The sequence below is a fragment of the Cariama cristata genome, unplaced genomic scaffold (genome assembly GCF_000690535.1).
Source record: "Cariama cristata isolate BGI_N322 unplaced genomic scaffold, ASM69053v1 scaffold9766, whole genome shotgun sequence".
In the NCBI taxonomy this organism is placed as follows: domain Eukaryota; kingdom Metazoa; phylum Chordata; class Aves; order Cariamiformes; family Cariamidae; genus Cariama; species Cariama cristata.
The window spans coordinates 82,042-107,437 of NW_009623847.1; the positions used below are offsets into that span (position 1 = coordinate 82,042).

At 43.8% G+C, this 25,396-nt stretch overlaps 1 protein-coding gene across 1 annotated transcript; it reads right to left on the minus strand.

Annotated features, from left to right (window-relative positions):
• Nucleotides 1-215: 215 nt before the first annotated feature.
• Nucleotides 216-22,134, minus strand: SLC38A4 (solute carrier family 38, member 4). Its single transcript, XM_009702929.1, has 16 exons — nucleotides 22,059-22,134; nucleotides 17,854-18,084; nucleotides 16,969-17,059; nucleotides 15,526-15,641; nucleotides 12,389-12,462; nucleotides 12,168-12,260; nucleotides 10,436-10,517; nucleotides 10,263-10,345; nucleotides 10,094-10,152; nucleotides 9,433-9,711; nucleotides 9,235-9,314; nucleotides 8,002-8,102; nucleotides 6,895-7,019; nucleotides 4,164-4,308; nucleotides 3,079-3,176; nucleotides 216-1,507 (listed from the first exon to the last, which is right to left on the minus strand). The coding sequence occupies exons 2-16, from the start codon at nucleotides 17,970-17,972 to the stop codon at nucleotides 1,406-1,408; spliced, it is 1,647 nt and encodes a 548-aa protein (XP_009701231.1). The 5' UTR covers nucleotides 17,973-18,084; nucleotides 22,059-22,134; the 3' UTR covers nucleotides 216-1,405.
• Between the last annotated feature and the right edge of the window lie 3,262 nt (nucleotides 22,135-25,396).

Sequence of the window (25,396 nt, forward strand, 5' to 3'; positions counted from 1 at the left end):
GAAGCATCCATATATCACAGAACTTAACCTTTGCTTTTTTCTGTCTTGCACAGCTGCATAGCATGATACACTCGAGATTGCCAGTAACGTCTTTTCCTTTGCATACCTTGATTATGTATGTTGTTGAATGCTAACGTGTGCATAGACAAGCTAAGGTACAGCAAGTTACCCAAATTTGTGGTGTACGATGGTCATAGAGAACTTCGAGGCATGTATTAAAAATTCTCAAGAGGAAAACACCTTGCAATTTATTGTGACATAAGTAAACATCTGAATGTGTTTTTACACAGGTTACAGTTAGGGCTTGCTACAGGTGTGTTTCAAACACTGCTGAATAAAAATGAACCTTTTACAAACCCACCAATCCAATATGTTTTCTTCAAAACAGTATTAAGTGTGTGGCTATGAAAACAGTGACACATAAAAAAATTTTCAAAAATCATTTACCACAGGGTAATATTTTTATAACTAGAGGAAAACAAAAAATTATGTACATAAATACACATATTTTTATATATAGCAAATTACAGTTTCCTGCACTGAACGTTTATCAAATACACAAGTACTGAACAATACTGGATAGGGTGCTTCGCCACACCTTGTGGTCTCTTTAAATTCCCGTGAGAATGGAAGACAAGTTTCTATGGAGGATACAACTTGTTCAGCGATGCAAGCTCACACAAGAATTAAAAAAGTAAAGAAACCCCAAAAAACCCGCAGCAGAAATGCCTGACGTTTCCAGCACAGGCATCTTTAACAACAACACGTGAATGCTCAACGGTTCTTCCAGCACACACCTGGGCACGGTCTGTGCCAGAGAGCTTTATTCTCTACGACAGCCGTCACCTGCCAAGGGCAGCGAATTTGGGCAACAAATCTGATGCTCAGCTTTGTCCACTGGCTTGTCAAAGCCATCATCTTTCTGACAGACGGGTTGGTAGGGAGCAGTCACCTTTCAGGTCCCCTACCCTTTTCCTTGGACCCGGGCATCCACTCCCATGAGCTTCAGACAGAAAAGAAGGCACTAGCTGGTTTTCTGGCCATTCCCTTTCCAGGGCTCCAGGATCTGTGGTTATTGGCATGATGGGAGAGTTTGAAAAGGGTGATGCCAAGCTATTTTTTGAGGACTATGTACACAGTTATCTTGGTTTTGAAAACAGAAAGCATCCACACCACACATTTCATTTCACCTGGCCAGAAATGCTAAGCTCAGGTTCCTAATGCATAAATAACGGTCCTTAGTGAAAAGGATGACATAGACTCCATTGGGTTCGAGTGACCTTACCAGAAACTGTCTTCAAAATACTACAGTTACTAGCTAGGAATAACTGTCCCGTTTAGGTGTCCTTCGGAGCACACAATGCAAATATTTATGGTATAAAAAGCACTCGGTTGTCTCCACAGGTTAGTGATGTCTGGAACTCGAGGGGTTGTAAATCCAGTCCATGACAATAAGAGTCATACTCACCATCATGAAGATTATGCCAAGTATGAGAAAAATTAGAGCCTGCAATTGGAAAATGAAATTTCATTAATAAAAGAAGTGCCTGAGCAGACTGTAGTTCACAGACTGTCCCACTGGCACCGCATTTGTGTAACACCCAGGGCCTGAGTTTGGGTCATTCTGTGTGACTGAAGCCCAGGTAATGTCCTACAGGGTTGTGGGAATCAAAGTTAGTCTTGTGTGAGTTTCAGTCCAAGAGAGTCAGGCTTTACAAGACTAGACCTGAAAAAAACCCCACTTTGTTATTATGAACAATAACACAAAATATAACAGAGGAACTTTTTTGTTAAATACTGACCAATTTTCAGTGAATGATCATTGTCTCTGATAGCAAGAACAGCTTCAGAGTTAATCCTTTTCATCCTGAGCAGACAAACAGGTAAGCACATCTCTCTTCTCTGAAGACATCTCTGTATACATTCAAGTGATTCAGGTGCTTATAGTCACCCTTTGCTTTAGTGGGGCTTTAGTTTACCATAATCTGTCCACACTTAACAGTATTCTGCCTCGTAACACGTACCCACGAGAGCAGGGTATGAGACTCTGGACATGCCTAACACACAGCAACATGAAGAGTGGACAGAAACATGAACAAATATTCAGAGTCTCTCTATAATAACAGCTCCTAAAGTCATTGTCAGAAATCATTTTATCATAACAACCTTTTTCTTTTATACTTGCGTAACACGAAGATGAATATCGTATGTGGTCTCAGAGCAGGGTATGAGACTCTGGACATACCTAACACACAGCAACATGAAGAGTGGACAGAAACATGAACAAATATTCACAGTCTCTCTATAATAACAGCTCCTAAAGTCATTGTCAGAAATCATTTTATCATAACAAACTTTTTCTTTTATACTTGCAGTACGTATGGGTTGAAGTTCCACGTCCATGTTTTTTGTGAATGTGTATATAGATGTATATATGTACGTCTGTTTACCTTATGTGCCTGCATATATATTTCATCAATAACTTTTCTGATTAAACTTTCAAAGGACATCTCCTTGGTGATATTGTCGATTGTGCAGATAGCTATTGATGTTCGAGGTGAAAGGTACTGCTCCGGCAGTCCAGCACGACGTATAAACACATGCTGTGTGTAAATGATGGACTGTCACGTGTGCCTCCTGTAGGTGTGTGGATCTATCTCAGTGAGGAGCTCACTATTACTTAATTATCTCTGCAGTACAGCTTCCTTCTTAACCTTGACCTCAAATCCACAGCTGGCCTTCTAGCACGAACCAACAGCTCCTTGGGGTTCTTTGTGCAAGCACGGGTGTTAACTAGAGCTGAGATTGGATTAAGTAGATGCCTTTTCCTAGTGATTTAAGACACACTTTAACCCAGCCCCTTGCTGTTGTGTGTCAGTAGCAGCAGAACACTGCAGGCTTTGGCTTGGGAAGCCTGGCTCTCCGCACTCAGGTGGGTTACGCTGCCTGACCTGGGTTTTGGGTGAGACACTACCAGGTGTGAGCAACTGCCAGAAGGCAAAGGTTTGAGTATTTGTGACCAGTGGAAAGCACACACCCTCCCGTCCGTCCTTTTGCTATTGCCGCCAGCTCCCTTACCCCGATCTTCTGGGGAGACCTCAGAGGCTCCTTCTCAACGAGCCGCAGGTAGAAGGCAGCAGGGAGGATGAAAATCAGCATTGTAGCAGAAGAGGCACCTGGAAGAGAAAGCAGAGCGGAGTACTGTGCCGTCTGACACATAAGCAACATGGTGCACCCGCAAAAGAGAGCGTGTGGGGAGGCAGCTGCTCTTCCAAGCCCAGCTGCACAACGGGCTCTCTCCGTAGGCAGCATTTGTGCAGATCTGTAGATGTCCAGACCCCTATTTGGGTGCTCAAGGACCAAAGAGGCACTCGTTACCCAGAGGATTTGTTCAAACTGCTGTGGCTGTCTGCAATAGGGATGTCTGCACGTGAGCTGGTGAAGCGAGGACAAACAGGCACCCCCAGGGCGGCATGGCCCTGGAAAGCAGGCGTTGAAAAGAGGGGGGATGACCTGTGCCATGGAAGTGCCCTCTCCTCTCCTCTCCTCTCCTCTCCTCTCCTCTCCTCTCCTCTCCTCGCCCAGTGTGGTGGCCCAGCTGTAGAAGGCAGGGAGGAGCAAAGCAGCTGCCTGCGTGGAGTATAAGAAATGAAAAAGGCAGAAACCCCATGGAGGTGTCTTTCTCAAGGGCATCTGCATCCTCGAGTCCTCAAGCAGCTCAGGGGATGGAGGATCTTCATGGACCTCTCTGCTCAGAGGCCAAAACTGACCAAAAGAAAGAGGTAGGGAGAATGTCCTTTTTTCTAACATCACAGTTTGGAAGTCAACACATCTTGTCCAGGCTATAGATGCTTGAAAACCAAAGTTGAATTCCCTCTCCTCCACATGCACTAAGTGCCCTTTATGTCAAAATGGGAGTTCCTGACCAGTTTTTATACTGGGATGATTGGATCCCTTGAGCCTCATGCAAGGTAGCAACAAAGCTGGGTAGTGTTTAGCTTTGTCTGTCAGCTGTTTGGGAATTTTTGTTTCCCTTTTAACTTTAATCTGTGTTTCTATTACTCTACTGTAAGACCCACACTGAGGCTGTCATTCAGTCCATGAATGTAAATATGTTGTGGAAAGGATTAACAGAGTAAACAAAAAGTATTTATGAAACCTACCAATAAATCCGAAGATGTCTTTAATAGCTGGGACAAAAATTACAAGCAGGTTATTAACGGCAAGAATTACTGCTGCAATCAGGAAATGTCTTATCCAGCTGAATGGCCTTTTGGGAAACAGCAACGCACTGATAGATGAACGGATCTGTAAGACGAAAACCAGCAGGGAACGTAAACCAGCAATTCATTTATCTTTGCTTTTCACTTTTTAAAATTATCTATGCTAGTTACTTTTGCTGTGAGAAATTCTGACTGAAGATATGTGTTTTCAGTCTTTGATTCTCTTAATGTAATTTCACTCTGATGTACGTTTTTGAGAACTGCGTTCACAGTTTAATGCAGAAACTCAAATATTTGCAGTGTAGAAGAAAGTCAAGTAAATAGGGTGTAAAATCAGGGACATGAAATCTGTTCAACTGAAAGATGCTAATATCAGCAAAAAAACCCCCGAAGAACCCCCCACTCTGAATACTAATCAGCAGGCAAAAAATGCACGGGTGAAATATGAGTTGTTGTGTTCCTGAGCCTGATCCCTCTGAAAATCCCACAGGAGTTGTGTCATTTACTTTTGTGAGAGAAAGAGTAAGCTGCTGTTTTGCTTTCATTAAATATATACATATATATCGCTCTCAAAATAAAAGCATATTTTTCAGTGCCACTTGGAAATTATAATCCTAGAAGCTGTTGCAGAGGATCCTTTTTGCTCCACTGACTTTCTCACACGACACAGAGAGAATTTTTTAGGTTTTTCATTGGCAAAGATAGTAAGTAGGAAAAAGGTCAAGAGCAAATCCCTTTGGTGGCTGGAGATAGTGTTACTCCGAAGTACCGTGATTAACTTAAAAGATTTGAAATGTAGAAGTTGAACAAAAATGTTCCTACACTGAAAAAAGCTCAAACCCCACTTCTGTTTGCTTGCTTTAAAACAACAGACAACTGTTTCTGGATGAGTTTGGCAATTCAGTAAATGTACGGCGTTCTGTCAGACTTGGAGCCCACCATTTGAAAACACAGCATGAATTTTGCATTTTATGTTTTTCAGGTTGATGTGAGCCAATATTAGGAAGAGGGAGGCAGATTGCAAAAATTTTCTCCAGCCCCTGAGTTGGTGTAAAACAGCTTTATTACATCGAAGCGCCGCTCCCTGCCTTCCTGTTCACTTATTGCCAGCACCTGGGGCATTATTCAGTGACATAGTCCTTAAAATGAAGCTATTAAAGTGAAGTTTTACAGTGACTAATGGTACATTGGTCTATATTGAACTCTTTTTTTTTTTTTAGCAATGCAATGAATTTTTTTTTTTTTTAAAGAATAAACTCTGACTACTTTAAGAAAATACATATGTGGTAGTTCTTAGAAAAGTAGTTGATGCACCTACACTGCTTATTTGGAGTAACTAGATCTGCTGAGCTGCCTGTCCTGATGAACCGTATAAAATTGTTTGATTTGATATGGCTTACAAGCAAATGATATTTTCTCGCGAGTTCTTTTAATAGACCAATTAGTGGGGTGGTGTGTGACTGCTAAGCCTTTGCACACTATTCAGACATAAAAGTGGTTATACAGAACCCTAAAAATGCAAAATGCTGCATCTGATAAAGGCTTTTGCAATGCCTTTAGCTTTCCCATGAAGAGTGATCAGTTATTTAAGATTAATTGAAGCATTTAGTCACTGGTTTAAACACAACATTTAAGGCGGAGTGCTGGAGCACTCTAAGCTGGACAGATTGATCACTCTGGGTGCTTTATACCACGACTTTTTTCGCTGCTCTCGGGTATTTGCCAGCAAGCCTGGAAACAGCATCTCTGCAGTGCTCGTGTTTGCATCCAGGGCAACAGAGCGACAGGACCCCAGAGTTACTGCTCTCATCAGATGGGAATGTTACGGTGTGATGGGGATTGCTGGGAGCCCACCGGCAGCGTGACGCTGGGCTTGTCCGTGCCGTACCAAAGGCACAGCAGCCTCCCATAACTTAACGACCAGGATCAACTATTTTCTCCCCTGCTGCGTAGCAGCTCAGGGAAGGCAGGAGGGACGGTCTGGGACATTCGGGAGCCTGGGCATCTACTCTTCAGGTGGGGACTGATGCCTGAGGAGGGTCAGTCCCTCTGCAGAGTCGTTCGTTTAGCTGCTGTCCCTGCTACCGTGGATATTGCGTTTTTCCCTGTGAACAGCACCTGGAAGCTCCAAACTTTGATCAGACATCTGACTATGTGGCTGAGTCCTGACTGCCTCTGTTTTCTGGCACTTAGCTTCCTCCCTGGCCACAGACCGAGGCGTGTGAGATGTGCACAGGGCCCTGACAGCCGGGTCCAGCGGTCCAGCGCAGCCCGTGGCCTGGGCTGCATCTCTCTGCCTTGGGCTTGGATGCTAGAGTAGGTACCTATGTCTTCATTGGGAAATCTCTAAGTGGGTTCAGTATATCCCCAAGTCTTCGGCACTTACATTACTGCTCTGATAAATATAGTACAGAGAGAGAGAGACAGGGCAGTTGTTCCTGATTTATTTCTGATTTGTTTATAAAGACTGGTTTATTTCAGTCTTTCAAAGTTTGCAACCCTAACTACCTAACGTCCTTGCTCTGGTCAAACTGCATGTCAGAAAACAGACCCTTCCAAATACAAACTCCGTCTTACTTTTCTCCAATGTTAAACTCTGTCGGCGCTGAGCACATACAGTGGGTGCATACGGGCTAGCCCTGATTTCAGCTTGAGCAGCTGCGTTACTCACGGGGAAAAGGACAAGGGGCACGGTCAGGGTTACAGCCACCAGCACCGCCAGGCGAACCGAGAGCAGGAGGGTGTCGAAGGTGTACACTTTGGTGTACGTATGAAGTAGCTCGTCTTCAACTTCTCCTACGAGAAGGAAACAGAGAGCAGTTAAATCACTTAAGCAACATCTGCACTTTCGAAAGGATCTTTATACTGCAACCAGATAAAAATAGCTTTGGCCCAGCTGCTGTCATCAGATACATGTTATGGGCTAGGCATGAAAGAGGAATTTTCCCAGCACGACGGATGCAAGTCCATCATTCAGAGACGATGAGGGTAATACAGCTCTGAGGTGATGCTTTGTACTCCAGTATCTCAAGTGTCTTTCTCAAAGTCGTTACGTGAGTGTGGAACCTGAGGTAAAAATATCTTCTCTGATACGGAATAGGGAACAAGTCAGTGAACTGGGAACAGGTCCCTTGGACCTCCACCCGGTGTCCCAGCTCCCAGACAGAGCCCCCTCACCCCAGCGACAGGGAGCAGATTGTGCAGTGTCATTCACTTCTCTGCCGTAGCGGAGGAGCTAACGAGGTAAAAAGAGGTGGCGTTTGCATTAAACGGTGTGCTAACACAGGGGCTACTCTGTTTACCCACTGATTAGTCTAGCTCATCCATATTTTTTTTACACCAGAATGATTTGCACCTGTTTTTCAGCATAGGTGAAGCTGAATTAGTGGCGTCAGAGACAGGGTGGGCAGCACTTAACAATGTCATGTAAAACTGTTGAGCACTGGAATATTTTTAGTACGGTCACTCTTGGCCTTTGCCAAGAGCCAAGTTTACAGCGGCTTGTTGTCTGAGTTCACAAACCCAAGAGATACACAACTGGTCTCCCTAGGAGGTACCTCCGAGTTTCTCACGGGTGAGGACCTTGTGACCTGACAGCTGGATAAGTCCCACCGCTTATGTAGGAGGTTACATGCTGCGTACTAGGTTTGAATAATGCCTACACCTGGATTCAGGCCCACAGAAAATACATGAAAGCTTGAGCCCCAGTGCAACGCAACCACCTCGCCTGCATTAAAATGAGAGGGAAAATTCTGCAGAGAACCAAGCTTTGACCTACCGTAGAAGGTAAGGTATCCAAAGAGGGCGGCCAGAAGATACATGATAAGCATGCCAGTGATGGAGATATTTGAGACGTTCTGCATCCGCTTTCGGGAGCGACTGAAGTAGGACAGAAAGAGAGTAACGGTGCTACTCTTATAAAACCTCTGTTTGTACAAGAAGTACTCTGAAGAGTCATAGCTCCACTGACGTCCCCTCTCTGGCTAGTAAGTTTATAGCAACTAAGTTGGTTATACAGAGCTCTTTACTTGAAGCTTGACAGCTCTGTACAGAACAGCACAGACTTGTAAAAGTGTGTTGAAACTCCATTTCTACTGCTTACTTAGTGACAACATATAAATGTGCCATGTTGTTTTGTATATCATTATTTATATACTATCAATCTTTCATGGTGTATTTTGAATAAAAAATGGAGTGCCTAAAATTACAGGGCTGGTAATAATAGCAATAGACAAGAGCTTTCTCTCAGCTCTATATGAACATACCCTTATATCTACACAGGGCTGTTCTGCAGGTGCAGGAACCTCCTGCAGGTAAAATCCTTTCTTTAGAAATCCTTTGGTTAAAGATTTGGTGTAAGAAAATCTTGAGCTTATAGGACCTGGAAGCATGTTCCCAAGTCATGCAAGAATTTTTATTTCTTCTGAGGTTAAACCTGCTGAAGTAGGAGGTAATGGGTCTTGGCCTCCTTGAGTTTTGCAGCACAACCTCCTATAATAAAATCCTGCTGTTGAACAAATGCATTTTCTTAGCCCTTCCCAACTGTCAACTCTGTGCTGATTTAAGCAAGTGTATTGGATTTTTGATATTTGATAAGCAAAATAGGCTGAGTGAAGAGCCTATGTAAGACACCCAAACCAATGGCATCCCAAGAAACCTTAAGAGTAAGCAGCAGCTGACCCAGGCACAGAACTCATTAAGATATTATTAGAAACCAGAATTATGTGTTTCACTGCAACCAAGTTCCCCAGTATATTTCACGTCATTCGAAGGGCTGTCCAGATTCCTCCTTTCCTAAGTAAATATCTGTCAACGCGGCTAGCTGAACAGTGGTTCTCTCTCACCAGTATCTGACTATTAGGTCAAAGCAAAACCAATATCTGCTTACTATGGAAAGCAATAAATCATTAGCAGGTGGGTGTCTACACACCAGCAATCAAGGCAGAACATGTAGAAAGTGATTTCTAGCTATGGTTAACTGGAAGTATGGGACAAAATTTAAGAACCTTACTCTTTCAGTTCACTGTATATTGGTAGCACCTCAGGGTGGCATACGAATGCAAATGCCAGGATGGGTATTGCATAGGCAGTCTGTAAAATAAAGCTCCCATTAGTAAGAACGGTCACTGCTGTACCTCTGACTTTTGGCAGGCAGCAGTTTAGCTGTGGTACAAATGGCTAAAGACAAATTCTACAGAATCTCCCTTACCCGTGAGTTGAACACAAAGTATTGAGGCTGACATGTGTCACTACTGTCGCTGTGTGCTTCATATTCTACACCGCTTTTGGGGGGGGTATCTTTTGGCTCCTCAAGGCCCGACAAGTGCCCAGCTGTGTTGTCCATCATGAAATTCACACCAGAACCGAGAGACTCGTTTGGTAACATGACCAGGTGCATTGGCACCGTGTTGTTGGTGGCCGTCCAGTTTTCAACCCCATGGTTCATGATGGGGAGAGGACAGGGTATTTGGGATTTCTTGAAGATTACCTACAAAAGAGCAGACAATGTCACCGGAAGAGTACCGCCATAGGAGATTGCACTTACATCCAGGGTATGCCAACAGAAATCTAAATAGGCACGTAGAAGAGAGAGGGGAAAGAGAGCGAGCACGAGACCAAGTAACGCCACTTCTGCAAGTATTTGTTGTTACTCTGTCTCTGCTTTTGTCCTGTTTTATTTTTTATTCTCAAACGTTTTTTAGGCTGATCTTTTTTATTCTGGCTTCGTTCAGCAATAGCCATGTTGATTTGATTCACTTGCAGGTGCTATTCTAACACCCACATGAAATTGTCACGGTAAGAAATATAAGGGTACTGCACAGTTTACGGGGTCTGTATTTGTTAGAGACAATACCCAAACGATCACCTACCACACTGACAAAGAAAACCATGCAGGTCAGCGAAAAACCACTGGTATAACCAAGATAACCTGTGCAGCAAGAAAAAAAAAAACAAAACAAAACAACCCAGTTCAGCTACATATAAATTCACAACCCTAATAGAAATAAGAAATGAGGTTAAGTGAGGCACTAAGCTTACCTAAGGTCTTTAGAAGAGAGAGAGGAAGAATAATCCCAACTGTTACGAGTATGACGAGGTAGTTCCCATTTAGGTACCATTCTCTAAAGAGGAAGAACAAAAAAATAATAATCATCATTGACATCAAAGCAAGAAATTTTCATCTGAGGTTCAGGTTGGGCAAAGGTACATACCCAGAACTCTCCTCAAGTTTCATAAATGCTCTGATCACTTCAGGAAGTTCATATTTAATAATAAAGAGGTAGCTTGACATTGCTGAAAAAAACAAGCAAGTACCTTCAGAGAAAACAGTGTAGTCCCAGCAAAAATAATTTGTTTTAAAAAACATTAATGCTGCATGAAAAACATATTGGCTTGGGAAACCAGTTTTTGCTAAAACGGAGAAATGAGTTTTGTTCAAATAATAGTGTGACCTAAATAGACGGTATGTTCCCTTGATACTGTTATGAGCATGTCCTGAATGACATCTAGCACTCAGTATCACAACATGATACAGCTATTACTGAATTAACAACATGCTCAAATCACTGTTCTGATAAAATTTACACTCTTATTTTTTCCTTTTACCTTTCTGTTGTAAATATTGTTTTTCCAATGGACACTGTCCATCACATTCTGTAGTAACTTTAGCTGTTGCTGCCTTTAAATCTCTTCATCTACCTTACCCCTTCTATTTTCAGCCTCTTTCTTCCAATACTCTACTCCATATTTATATAGAACGCCTCCCCCCACCCCCCCAGTTGTCAAGATTCCTGTTGGAAGGGTGGGCTTCTATACATCTCATTTAAATGTACTGCCAGAAGGCACGCTTTTTTCAGTTATTTTACATTGGCCACAGAGAGGTCTCTGGAGACCTATGGATCAGTCTAGACAAGAGGACTAGAGGAACAGCTATTCCTCGCTAACAGAAAAGCATACTTCTTTCCTGAATTCAACCACGTTCGGTTTCCAGGCTTGAGGAAGGAAAGGAAGACCATGGAATAGGATCTTTCATGAACAAAATCAAAAAGTCTCTTGCAGCAGAGAGATGTGAACCACCTCTGTCTGGGTAGCAAAGTTGCTCTGAAAGGACAGCAATGATCTGTCAATGGAGATTTGCAAAACATACCAAGTTCCAAGCGAGAGATCACAAAAAAATATACATCCATTTAATTGACCAATGATGCATTTAATTTATATTTCGACTACTTCTCCTTAAGAAATCTGGAAAGAATTACAAACTCCCCTGAGCTTTCAGATATGGTGTTCTCCAGTGTCCTAAAAGGCTTCTTCCAGGGCAGTAAAAGGAAATGAGCTTTGTTGCATGAATGCACAGTACTACCCCTACTACTTACATCGGTAAGTAAAGAGTCTCCTGTTCTGAGGGGATGGAGGTTACTTCATAGGTATTTCACAGCAAGTATCTTTACGGATGAATACTTTCAACAATCACTCTTAAACACTCAACGTCTTAGAGAGATCACAACCCAACTGTCATTTCAAGAAGAGAATTCCGCTGGAAAATGAACTACTGAAGAGCCTTTCTTTTATGGAGAAGTGAGAACCATGTGCTGTTCCTTTTAGGTCAGATTGATCTTTTCTAAGTTGAAGCAGATGATGTCTAGTCTGAGCTGTACTCAATGAAAAGGAATGGCCAACTCCTTGAGGACAGTCAGCCAAGCCATTTTAGCCATCATTGAAGGTTCTTCACTGCTCGTGGAGAGATCCCGGGCAACTAGCTTTCACCAGACACTGAAGTGTCAGGTAGCTGAAAGAAGGCAAGATGAATTCCTCCTGTCCTTCCTTATTACAGTGGAGTGTATACTGTACCTGGCTCATCTCTGATGCCGTTTAGCCAGACAGGGGAGAGAAAGCACTTGTGCTCTTTAGAAAAGCATTAGAAGTTAAAAAACTTTGGCCCCTTACCTCCAATGTTCTGCATTGTAACTGAAATGAAAACACCACACTTCCCAGGCCAGCCAAATGCCTTTTCTCCCAGTTTTTCATATATTAGTGACCCTGAAAAAAAAACAACACAAAAAAGAAACATGGACCACCGCATTGGACACACCTGATGAATTGCATTCCAAGGTAAAATACATTCATGCAGTAGGGACTCTTAGTCAGTCACAGCCTGATCCTCATACCTCCTTCTTTTGATATCTTCAGTAAGAGGTGGACCGAGTAGAGCGACAGTATTGCTACGCTCAGCAGCAAAACTCTGCAAGGCAAAGCAGAAATCAGAATCCCAAGCAGAACGTCAGAGACACTCAGTTGTTTTGAACGTACGCTTGCTCATTCTCACGAAGTTCAATGTGTAAATAGTTTTCAGCAATTTTTGTGCTTTGGACTCCCAGTCCTAAATGCAGAGCTAAATGTCAACCGTAGCTCACTTGTGAGTGCAGGTGCAGCTCATACCCTCTGACACCCCCTCAAGGCTCGTTTAAGTCCAGGTAAGTGCCAACTCCGTGTTATTCCACAAGGACAGAATCTTACATCTTAACAAGACCCTGCTAAAGTAAACAGCTTTCTAGGCAAGAGTCGGGTCTTTGGTCTCTTACCTGCTCACTGACCTCTCATTTTAATCTCTCTCCTTACTCCGAGCTATCAGAACCTCCCACCCCCCCTGTGATTGTGACAACTCCGCTGCCAGCTCCTGGCTAGTCACTGCTTTTGACTTCTGCCGTGTCATTGTGAGGTTGTGGAGTCCAGCTGGAGATGCCTGCTTCGCAAAGTCCATCAGAAGTCTTGCATAGTGCTGAAGCATGGCATGACAGCGGACAACCTGCTCTTGGAGCACTTGCAGCATACTCTCCTAGCCCAGTCCGCTTGAAGGTACAGGTGCCCGAATTTGTTAATTCTGATTGCAACCGTGTTCCTTCCACATGACATTTGCATCCTACGCGATTTCATCTATCTCCCTCGTGTGAACTGCTGGTGAAAAATGTAGCTTTGTATGACATTTTCAGGGCACACCACCGTGGGCAGCGTGTCTTATTACCACAACCGTCTTGTCATCAGCCTGCACAAGTGTTGGGGCAGAAGGGGACGTGATGATAACGTGACAGAGCTAGGAAATATGGATGTGCCTTACTCCACAGCTGAACAGGAGTTTGTGCCCACACCTTCGGCTCCACTGAACACACAGTTTGGTACGGATATGGGAGACACTGACAGCCAAGTTCATCAAACAGTTACAGTCTAAGAGGAGACATAGGCCCCAGGGCCAGGTGATGGCCACCAGACCATCACAATTTTCTCTGAAGCGTCTTTCTCCAAGAGACAGACAGTGCTACAGACTTGATGTGAGCAGGGTCATCTCTCACGCCGTGGGCTGATGCGATTTGGTAAGGGGGGATCATGTCTGAGGTCTCAGCGTATCCTGCCAAGACGACATCCTTCTTGATCAGGGTCACCCACGCAGCTGCTATTGAGAGACATGGTCTCCGTGTCCTGACTCATGAAGTGTGGTAAACCAAAGCCATCCTGGTTGCACTTGCTAAATCATGTCGGGCAGCAGAAGTGATGCGCCGGTGCGTGCTCCGTGCCATTGCAAACCTCTCCTGTGGGAGAGGAGGAGGTAACGGGAACTTCTGGAGAGCTTCTGAGTTTTGGGACCCTCCTTTTGCCTTCACTCTGTAGAACATCTTCCAGCATGAGAGCACTTGGGCAACATGAGAACAGTAAATTACAAAAACTTTGACAATGCTGCCAGCATCGTCTAAATTAGATTTCATGTCCAGCAGTTTCCATTTAGTAGATGGGATTTTTCTGTCCTACTAACGCTAATGCCATGATCTGTGAAAACAGGAACCTCCAGCAAGTGAATGCGTGCCATGGGGGTAACAATATCCCCGCACAGTTTCATACTTTTAAATAAAACTCCTTCCTCTACCAGAAGGGAGAACGGTCTCATGCAGAAAGTATGGAAGTAGGACAGAAAAGAAAATGAGCTGTGCGTGGAGGTGTCCTTTGTTTTTTGCTGTTTATGATTTCATAGGGTTGCTTTAGCACTGCCAACAGAGCTAATGTAATCAGGCTCATATCAGGTTTTTTCAGCCACCTATGTGAATGAACAGAGCCTTAAAAATAATGATACTACTAAGGTAATGTTTTTTTCCCCTAGTGAGGATTGATGCATCACAGTTTTTGTTCCAGTGATAATTTATGGCCATACTAGTTAGTACAAGTGCTCAGAGAAAGTCACAGAAAAAAAAATCCTTCATTTTTCAGTCTCTAATGCAGTCAATTTTAGAATCGGCTTCCATTTTTGTATCTGCAATTACTATAGCTAAACCATTTGAGTGCAGGTGCTGGGAACTACTTATCCAGGACAACATTCGCATCTACAATTAATTTTCAGTTAAAAATTCTACTGGCAAAACAGGAGGTGTTTCTTAGCAACTGGAAGTGACACGTGGCATTTCAAATGCCGTTGCTGTCATAGTTACACAATCTCCAGAAGAAAAAAACCATATAAAGATAGCCATGCAACCTGATTTAAAGGCTTGTTAGACTTCAGTAATGTAAAACAATGACTTATTGTCTTACAGTACTGTCATATTTTATTCCAGCCTCATGGGGGATTAAAATTAAGGTTTCAGTTAAAATTAAAACCAGTTAATAAAAAAAGAAAACCAACTTTTTTTTTTTTTTTTCGTACAGTCTGTCTCATTTTACAAGGTTAACTATAGATTAAAAAACTTCACTTGGCTATCTGTTAGTGTCTGTCAAACCCCACTTTGTATAGATACTGCATGTCAGCCACATACCATTGCTGTCGTCTGTGCACATTGAGTACAAATAGACTTGAGGGAGCAACATTAAATCTGAATAAATCTGTGAATGCCTTTCATTCAAAGCATGCTGCTATTTCAGACATATAGAATATTCTGCTTCCATTTCTACATAGTGATTAGACAGTTGGGATGATGTAAATATATACTTTATGGGTGATTTATTTCCCTTGTTGAATTCCCATACTGAACCAGCAAGATTGCTGTTGTTATTTTAGGACCAGTATGCTGTTCTTCCCCTCTGGTTTTTGACTGCACAGTATAAATTCACAATTGTGTTCCTGATACAAAACAGGGCTAAAATAAAAAAAAAAATGGTTTGTCAGCAGTGGACGGTTCCTTGCGGTGCAGCTAAAATGTTTTCACTACAGATGATCTTACAAAACTTTTCAGCTAACAAAACAAACTTAACGTACCTCTCTAACCACAAAAACTTCAGCTCCAGCTCACTTCTTATATTCTATTTGTTTTCCTTTCTATCTACTTACACAAAAAGGATAATTCCCGTGTTGGCCATGGCATAGGAGAGCCCTAAGATGCCACTGCCCATAATGGCGTTGCTGAGGTTGAACGAGGACATTCCAAAGGAAGCTCTGCCCCGGTGCTGTTGGGAGCAAGAACAGAAAATGGCAATCAATTTGCATTTTATTGAGCACAACAGGCTAATTATCCTCATTGCTGGTTTTCCCTGGGTTGCTCTCTTGATCCTCAGAGGTTTCCTGAGCCCACAGGCGCTTCCCACCATAAGGAACCTCTTTTACCCCCAAAGCCAGCCGTGCTAGTCGGTGCTGGCTCCTTCCCACTCTCCCCGGGTCTCGGCAGGGAGGAAGGCTCCATCCCCGACTGGCGACTGAGGCGACATAGGCACAACTGGCTGTGTTGGCCAGGCTCTGTAGAAATACGTACTGTTACCTAACAGATTTCCCAGTTATTGATTTTAAAAATTCAGATGCTTTTAAAAAATTAATCCGACTGATTATTGAATTTTCTCCAAGTAGGATGTGCTGCTTTCTTTGGGGAACTAAAAGTGTGGCTGGCGGAGCAAAGAAGGAAGCGCTGTGCGGCTTGGGCTGGAGGCAGGAGAGTGGAAGAGGGCAAAAAAATAGGAGAGGGGGGAATCACACCTGCCACCAAGTGAAAAAGAAAGGAGGGGAATATAGCTCTTAATTTTAGCTTGCAATCACAAATAGTATTTTTTGGTTTTATTTGATCAATCCTAATAAAACCTGTAACACGACCAATAAAATAATGCCTTTCTTTGCACCAAGGTCACAAAAACTTTGAATAAAATTAAATCCTGAGCAGAGAGGTACCCACACGCACACCCCAGGAACTGGTGCTGTGCTTCCATTCGCACATGACTTTGCCTAAAGAGTTGGAGGTGTGCTGAGCGTGTAGTGCTCAGCATCGTAAAGCCAAATATAAAATCATAGAATCATAGAATTGTTTAGGTTGGAAAGGAACTTTAAGATCATCAAGTCCATAAATGTCCTTTCTTTAAAGCAGTGCAGCTGGATGTGGATTCATTTACACTGATGCTGGACACGAACAATAAAGGCACGCACGCGCTAAGGCCCAACTCTACCTTGATATAGGAGCAACAAAGCTCCCCTGAACCAAATCTCCTGTCAGAAAAAGGGGTGCAGACCCACACTGGCTGAAGATCTTGGGTGAGATGACGTGGGTGCTACTGAAGTCCAAGTATGATCCGAGGAATTTTTCTGATTACTTGTGAAGGAAAGACCCAGTTTTACTTCTAAGACAACAGAAAGGGTTTGCTGCACTAGCTGTTAGAAAATGTGTTTACTCTTCCAAAGTCAAGATTACGCTGATCAAGCTCCGGAGTAACTTTGTTTATTGAAAATTTTGGAAAAAGATTCAGATCAATAAGATTTACATTGTAATTACCCTTAAAAATGAATAAAACTTACATATTCTTCATTATATTCTTCCAATTTCTTTTTACCCAGATATCCATTTGTAAGGAACTTCTGACTTTCTGCATCATCACTAGCAAATGGACTGAACAAAGGAAAATAAGAAAACATTAGATAAGGCTTATGACACACTTTATGGTCAAGCAGTGCTTTTTGTCATTAGTGGAAACTTTACTTTGATGTTGCAATGAATATTTTAAAATCCTTCAGAAAAACCCCCTCTTTTCTCCTGTAAGATTCTCATGTCCAATGGCATGTTCAATGGATCTTTGCTTTGCCTTGGAATTTGGTTTTAAACCCAGTAATCTTCAAATTATAGTTGACTGCAGATGTTGGAAAGCAACGATTCCTTACTGCCAGCAATGTGCTAAAGCTGAGCACGTACTTCACATCTGAGGAACAAAGCGCCTTGGAGATACATGCCAGGGGGGTTCAGAAGCTGAGAGCTGGAGCCTGGTGGCTGGTTCAGAGATGTCTTTCTCAGGGCCCCCAGGTGCTGGTGGGTCCCGCTGGAGATGCCTGGTGGGCTGTCCCCGTAGGACCGCTGAGCTGCTGCTCTCCATACCTTGCCCTAGAAAGCGTTCCCCCTCTCAACGTGCCCAGGTTGCCCTGCCCTGGGAGCATATTAATTTACTCGTGTACTATCGGACCGGAATGGTTGGGAATTGCCAAGCGGGGGCTCGGGGCCAGGAGCCCGCAGAGGTGACTGCAGGCGGTGGCTGGCAAGGGGTGACTGGGGCTGTCCCTGCTGTGCTGGGCACATCATCCCCCAGGGCACGGAGCAGGGAGGGTCTGTGTCCCAGATGCCCTTAGCGAAGCTTATTTTTTGATTACTGCTTTCTAGCCTTAACAGAACAGCCTTCCCATTTAAATGCTTACCTCCTAATTGCAGCCTTTTCTGAATCAACCAGCTCCGTGTAGTTGTCTTCAAGGCTTTCCCCGCTGTTGCTCTGATCATCGAGCTCGATGTTGACTTTTTGCAGCTCCATGCGATCCATTAGAGCGGTCAGCGCTTTCCAGCACACACACTCGCTTCTTCAGGGTAAACAGCACCGCACCGTCCGCTTGCGGGTCCTCTCTACCATGCGGGGACTGCCAGAACACTCTGTTCTGCAAACAAAACACAACACAACTCATTAGAGTTTTCCTCAAATTAGATAAAACAGGGAGAATTGTTGGCTTTGTGTTTGTTCTTTGTAATAGCATTAAGAGGAGAAACTGTTGCAGACTGGGAAAATTCTGGGCAAGCATAATGTCCCTTTATGTGCCAGCTCTTGGCCCTTCTGTCTCCCTTCAACGGGCAAGGAGTGCAAGGGCTAAGGGATGCGCAGTGCATGTCCGGCATCGGGCTAAATGACAAAGCCAGCAGAAAATCATTTCTTGAATGGCTGCTTTGGGATTTCTAGGGGATGGTGATGCAGAAGTACTTGCTGTTAGAAATGAAGGGAGTGTGTCAGGGTTTTCCTACCGCTGCTTCAAAACATACGTATTCTTAAGCGAAATGCTCGGTGTTTTGAACTCTTTGTTGTAAGATTAATGTTGTCACAGATTTAAACATTTTGAAGATTTGTTCCTTGCACTGGGATCTGGCAGAGGTGAGCACCTCTGTATGATCACTTCTTTGATAATTAGGAGGTGCCATTCTGATATAGCAGTTTCTGTTTTTCAGTATGTCTGTGTTTAATTCTTGCTTGTCCCACGACTAGAAGCTCTCTCGCACACAGAATTATTACATGGATATAAGACTGGCTATCTCTATCGTTGTTAGAAAAATTCCTGCCTTTTAAAAATCCTATGAATAAATGCTCAACTCTCTGTTTCTGTATGGACCAAAGGAAACTGTGCAAACCGAAGTTACAAAGAGGACTTCCCCTCCGGGACTGCAGCAGCTTTATGTTACACTCTCATCTCCAGATGCACATTGACATTCATTTTCTCATGCCCACATTCAAGAGGAAAACACTGTGCAAGAAATGTTGCAGTTTTACAATACTTGTCCCTTCCCAAAGATATTCCTTGATGCATTTTACATTTCCCTTTCACAGCCGAGGAGACGAAGGGGCGCAGCGGTGGCGGGGGCGAGCACGGAGCAGATGCAGGACATTGCTGGCACATCTGGGGCCAGAACCGCGGGCTGCCGGCACTCTGCCTGCTGCCTTGCCATCGGGCTCACCGCCTGGGTCCATTGCATTTGTCATAAATATCACATGCTAAATGCAGCCCACCACCGAGGAATAACAATATCTGAAAACAGTGCAGCGAATAATGGCTATGCCCGGCTCTTTGTAACACTAAACCTGCAATTATTTAGCAGCCTTTTTCTTGGTTTTGCATTTATGCATGCACGAGTCCTTGCTTGATGACCAGCCCTTCACTATCCTCTGCTACTGATCCCATGTTGTTCTTAAGAACATCTACAAATGTATTTGTAGTGGCAAAATGTTAGAGTGCATGTGCTTAAATGTAAATGTAAAATTTAAATACCTAATCCTGCAGGTTAAAACTGACCCCTGGCCAGAAATTAAAGTCAGCTTCCTTGCTTCTTACTAAAAGCGTTCACCCAGCCCAGGCGACTGAAAAGGAAAAGCAATATCACAGGGCATTAGGAGGTTCCCTACCAGAGAGAGCGGCCGTGCTTACTCCTTCCTGCGGCCGCGTGGGGAGCGGGCGTGGGGGGACGAGGAGCTGGGCATCGGGGCAGCGCTGCCGGCACTTGCGTTCCAACGGCCGGGGGCTTCTGCCCGCTCGGGATATGAATAACTCCGGGAGAAAAAAAAATAATAAAACCCAAACCCCAACGGAGCCCTCCCAACTCCGGTTTCGTTCACAGAACCATCTTCAAATGCAGAGGCTGCCCTGTCTGAGAAACAAAAATCCTTCCAGATGCTTATTTGTAATCTGTGGTGCAAAAGTCAGGCAGACAAATCTGCCTGCGCTTGGTCCTGTTCTGGTAAAGGGTAAAATCTCCCCTGTGCTCGCTGCCTAACGCTTGTCGGAGAAATGTCTTTTCCAGAAGTGGCGGTACAAAAAAATACAGATCTTCAAAGAGCTGGGAAACAGAGGAAAAGTAAGCAAAAAAAGTTGCCAGGAGTTAAGTTACACAGAGATTAGGCTAGGGAGGGAAGTCTGTGCAGCACAGCAAACACAATTTGGAAAGGGGAGCAAAAATTGACTGGAAATACACATTAGAGCATAAGAATCATCTGGACATTGTCCTGTCAAACATTTACACAGGTAATCTGATTTATGGGCGTCATCTCAAGAGGCTGTGGAATTACTGTGTAAAGCAGTGATTGTCAGTTTTTGATTGTGGGTTTGTTCTTTTTTTTTTTTTTTCTTTTAATCTGCGAATTCCTAAAAGTCTTCTGGTGAAGGTGCAAAGCCTCAGGTGGCAAAATTAAATCTGTTGAGAACCTGGTTTAGGGAGCAGTTGGTATTGTTCAAGGGGTCTGCAAACCATGAGGTGAAAGCCATTGCTGTAAATATGGGCAGAATGAGACCCATGAAACAGGCTTGGTATTAGATTTGAATCCTGCAAACAGTGATAACTGTAACTACAACCAGCAGTGACTTTGAACTTCAGCAGAACTTAGCAGAACTGGTCCTTAGCTGGTGGAAATCCGTATCTTCAGGTTCCTAATGCTGCAGGTACTGAAGGGTTTGGGAGCACGTTGAGGTACTGACACCTGCTCCCCATGAGTAACGTAGAAGGGGCTGAGCTGCCACCCCTTCACACGAGAAGGAAATGGGGTACCCTCTTGGGTCGCTGCTCGACCTGCAAGATGTTATGTAGAAAAAGAGGGGGATGCCCTAGCTGGCTCTGTTTAAAATGAAATGCTGGCTACAGCTGCACGCTGTACTGTGCCCAAGCCCCCTGCCAGGGCTGGTAGATGGGTGCTCGGTTGCACCCTTGCAGGGGTTCGTGCTGGCTGGACCACGGCTCCTGGGCGATGGCCGGGCACCAAGGCGGTGATGGGGTGACAGAGCACAGCCACCAAGGTCGGGCAGGCCTGTGCCCTGCCAGGGGCTTAGCACATGGTATCAGAGCAGAAACACCAAAGTTCATCTGCTTTAACTTCCCTGGGATTTCATGCTTTCTGCTTCAGAGTTCTGAATTTGGTGCCTAAACATACAAGAAAAATCTCTTAGCTGTACAGTGTTGCTTAAACTTGGCTTCAATACGGCGATGGTTTTGCTGCCTCCTGTGGCATTTGGCTGAACAGAAAAGATTTTTCTTAAAGCCTGACATTAAAATGGAAATACTGGTTGCAAGAGAGATTAACCTATTATTAGAGGGAAGTTATTTATCCCTACAAAACTATTTTTCTCTTCAAGTATAGGATACGGTTCTGCATCATTTATTAACGGTTTTCAGCAATGATTCAGAAAATGATGAAATTTTTGGCATCTGATTTCACAACGTTATTGATTTCTGTCCAGTCTGCAGTTAGGACATTAAGAGAATGGACAACCATTAGGCAAATAATGCCAGGTTGCAGATATGACTAACATTTGCGTGAGTTTTGCGGTATCAAGATTTGTAAGCTCCGCCATGATATCCGATTTACCAGATTTTGCCAGATTCTTCATCTTTGTAACAGTGACTTTATAATATTATTGTCTGCGTAGCTATTTCAAAATGAAATAAGTGCTGTCACTGTGAAATAAACAATTAAAATGCAAAACTTGCTTTCACAGATTTGTTTATTTACAGAAATGTTAGCCAAGTAAATTAAGAGCCTTGAAAAAAAATTCTCAGAAGTTAGCCAAGGGCTGCAAAGGAAAGCAGGCATTAATTTCTTATTTGCCTGGTCAATTTTAAACACCTTTAGATGCTTCTCTGGTTGCTTAGGTTTTAATTTACTGTACAAAAAAAAAAAAAAAGACTAAATTTCATTCTTGAAGAAATACCAAAGATATTTGGCAACGTAAATTACCATATCAGTAAATCTTAAGGAGCCCATCCTTCGCATTGAACTTATATTTACAGGTTAATTACATTTCTAAGTCTCAGTTTTTAAAGATGTGGCCATTGTCTAAAATACATTGATCAAACATCATAAAGAAAAAAAAATTAGGTTTACCTCTGAGTCAAGCAGGTTCTCTTGCTCGCTTGCTGAGCAGGTTATATTTTTTAGGAATTGTACCTGTAATGAAAAGTTTGCTCATGTGCAAAGTAGAGCAGTTGGACAGTGATTTAAAGACAAATGGGAGTGTATGAGATGAACCAATCAACAGCTGCTACACCCCAACAACTCCCTTGGACAAACTTGCGTCAGCTCTTTTTAAAAAAAAGGGGAAAAAAAAAAGAAGAAAGGTAAATCAGTTTATTGGAGCATACGGAGGGCAAACATCTCAGTTACCAGAGCTATTTGCTCTCTGAGCTTAGCACTATTACAAAACGCACGTCCACAGAATGCTTCGCCCAGGCTTGATCATGCTTTCATTTGATAGTCTTGATTTTTGAACCATGTGTGTGCGCATAAAACGTGTAGTAGCACAATAATAATAAGCCTAGAACATAGGAACTGGGAGAAATATCTCAGGGGTCCCACCTTGCTCTTATCTCTGAGACTACAGAGTTACATCTTGCAACCGCGATGAGGTGTGCGCGGTCCTGGTCAGAAGTGTGGACTTTCAAATAGGTTGGCTGACACGTGCCCCAACATCCCAGCTGAAATACCTGCTGGGACTGCAATTGTGGAGGTGTACGCCAAGTGACAAATGTTAGTCATTCAACGGCGGTATAGACCTGTGGAGAAAGATTTCGTTACCTGTGATATGCCTGTAATACTAATACGAATACTATTATTCTAATAATAGAATTTACAACCTTTTATCCAATTATATAATGATCATAATTATGGAAACCAAAGAACCCTCCAGCCCTCCCTCCCGTCTAGGCTTTGTGATTAAAGCCCTCAGACTGTCCTGACCACGAAGGCAGGAAGGCAAGTGAGGGGATGTAATTTTTAATTCTTGGAGTTTTCCAGCAGAGCCCTTCCTTCAGACTGCTTTAGCTCAGGCTGGGTGACAACCGACGGGAACCCAACCGCGCTCCACCGCCAGCAGGGCTGCTGCCCGCTCGCTGCCGGCACCGGCTGTGGTGTGCCGTTTCATGGTTCTCCCCCTAGTTCCAATATAGACTCAGACAAATAGTTTAACAAAAATAAGCTCTGTCTCCCTCAGTTCTGCATTCCCATCAAAATGCGACTGATCATAAGGCCCGTCGTGACATATGATGCCAAAAGCAGTACAGTCCAAAGATTAAGAGGTGCAAGGTTTGGAGCTAGAGGTTCTATCTTGCTTTAAACCTATCACATAGTTGGAAAAATGAACAAATTTTTGGACTTAGACTGGTTGATGGGACTTTGAGTCTGAAAGCTGCCTGTGTTTTCCATTGCATCATCTGGTCTAATGAAGGAAACAGGCTCTCCCTCTACAGCGTACGACAAAGAGTAGGTGTCCTTAATGAATTAAAGCAGTTCTTAGCTGCGGTTTGGCTAGGGTGAGAGGAGCCGAGGGGCAGGGGAAGGCAGTCCTGCTCGGTTTGTGCCCGTTTGCTTTTGCACACTTGACAGGGCTGGGGGTACGGGCAGTTTCCTCGCTGCGCTGTTGTTCATGTGGATGTCTCACATAACGACAGGGGAGAGGAAAACATTTCTTTAAACAAATGAAAATAAGATTGTAAACCATAAAGCAAACAGCAGGGAGATTTGAGGACAGATGTACTAACAAATCAGCAACAGCTGTGAAAATTACTTCTGATACATTTTTTGAACCTGATTAAAAAAATAAAAATCAAGATTAGAGTTCATTTCCTTTTCAAATACCACAGATATCGACATCTATGTCTGATACCCATCGAGCCTAAGTAGCATGGCACAATTCTCTCCGTAGCCACATCAGGGTACTTGGGTAGGTCTTTGCTGAGTGCATGGAGGGATGGAGGTGTCAGGACCGATGGTGCTCAGCAGTGCCCCTGCCCCAGCACCTCATCCCCTAAAGATGCCAGGCAGCATAAGGCCTGTGGGCAGGTGGGGCTGGCAGAAAAGTTCCACGTCCTTCTAAGTGATTTTGTCTGCAGAGGAGGAGCCAGCGGTGTTAACACGGGGTTTCCTAACACTGCCGGCGCTTTCTGCCTATGCCTAACTAGAAAAGCACCGCTAAATTTTCACCAGGAAAAACTTCTCTCAGCAGAGCGAATGTCGGTGTCCAGTCTTCAGACTGAAGGGGGACACAGAGGGTCTGCAGAGCCCTTTCTATCTTGTCTTCAGCATGACTGTATTTGATTTCACTGCTTCTAAAGAAAACTTTGTATTTTCTAGGATTACTTGACATCATGCAAGAGTTTAAAGAAGAAAATATGTTTTCTTGTTTTCTGGTAAAGTATAGGATTGAATTCTTGATTATGATGTTGGAAACAGAGAACAAAAGAAAGCACGACCTTGTGCTGTTCATCACACCCATGCCCGTTTGTAGCTGGCACTAGCTTTCTGTGAGATGTGTCGCTGCCACAGATACTCTGCAGCCACTGCAGATTCTCTTACATTCAAAGAAGGGCCAAGTGTACAACTTTTGACATCCCCTCCAAAAAAATAAAAGCTGCTAAATAAATCTCTTCTTTCTCTGTTAATTTGTGGGATCATACTACAAGGTCAAATAGTCACCTCAGTGCCTATGGACCAGCCTACAGCTCAGCAAGGAGCGTGTCCTCCACAATGCCCAGACCCGTCTTTATCCTTTCTCTGAGGAAGCCGGGACAAATGCAGCTAGAACGATGATATTTGGTAGATATTATATTATACTTTCCTCTTTTGGTGCCTTTTGGCTAGCTACCATCTCATAGAGACAACACATGATGCAGTAATACCTGCCATCATTTATAGGAAAAATTTCCAGACATGGCAGATCAGGGGACTGAGGGCACATTGTCCTGCCTGACAAATTTGGTGGCCTTCTATGACAGGGTTACAGTGTTGGTGGAAAAGGGAAGAGCAACTGATGTCATCTACCTGGACTTGTGCAAAGCATTTGACGCTGTCCCACATGACATCCTTGTCTCTGAATTGGAAGGACATGGATTTGACGAATGGACCACCCAGTGAATAAGGACTTGGCTGGATGGTCACACTTAAAGAGTTGTGGTCAATGGCTCAATGTCCAAGTGGAGATGGGTGACGAGTGGTGTTCCTCGGGGGTCAGTACTGGGACCGGCGCTATTTAACATCTTTGTCGGCAACGTGGACAGTGGGATGGAGTGCACCCTCAGCAAGTTTGCCGACAACACCCAGCTGTGTGGTGCGGTCGACAGGCTGGAGGGAAGGGATGCCATCCAGAGGGACCTGGACGGGTTGGAGAGGTGGGCCCGTGTGAAGGGGTGCACATGGGTCGTGCACATGGGTCAGGGCAATCCCAAGCA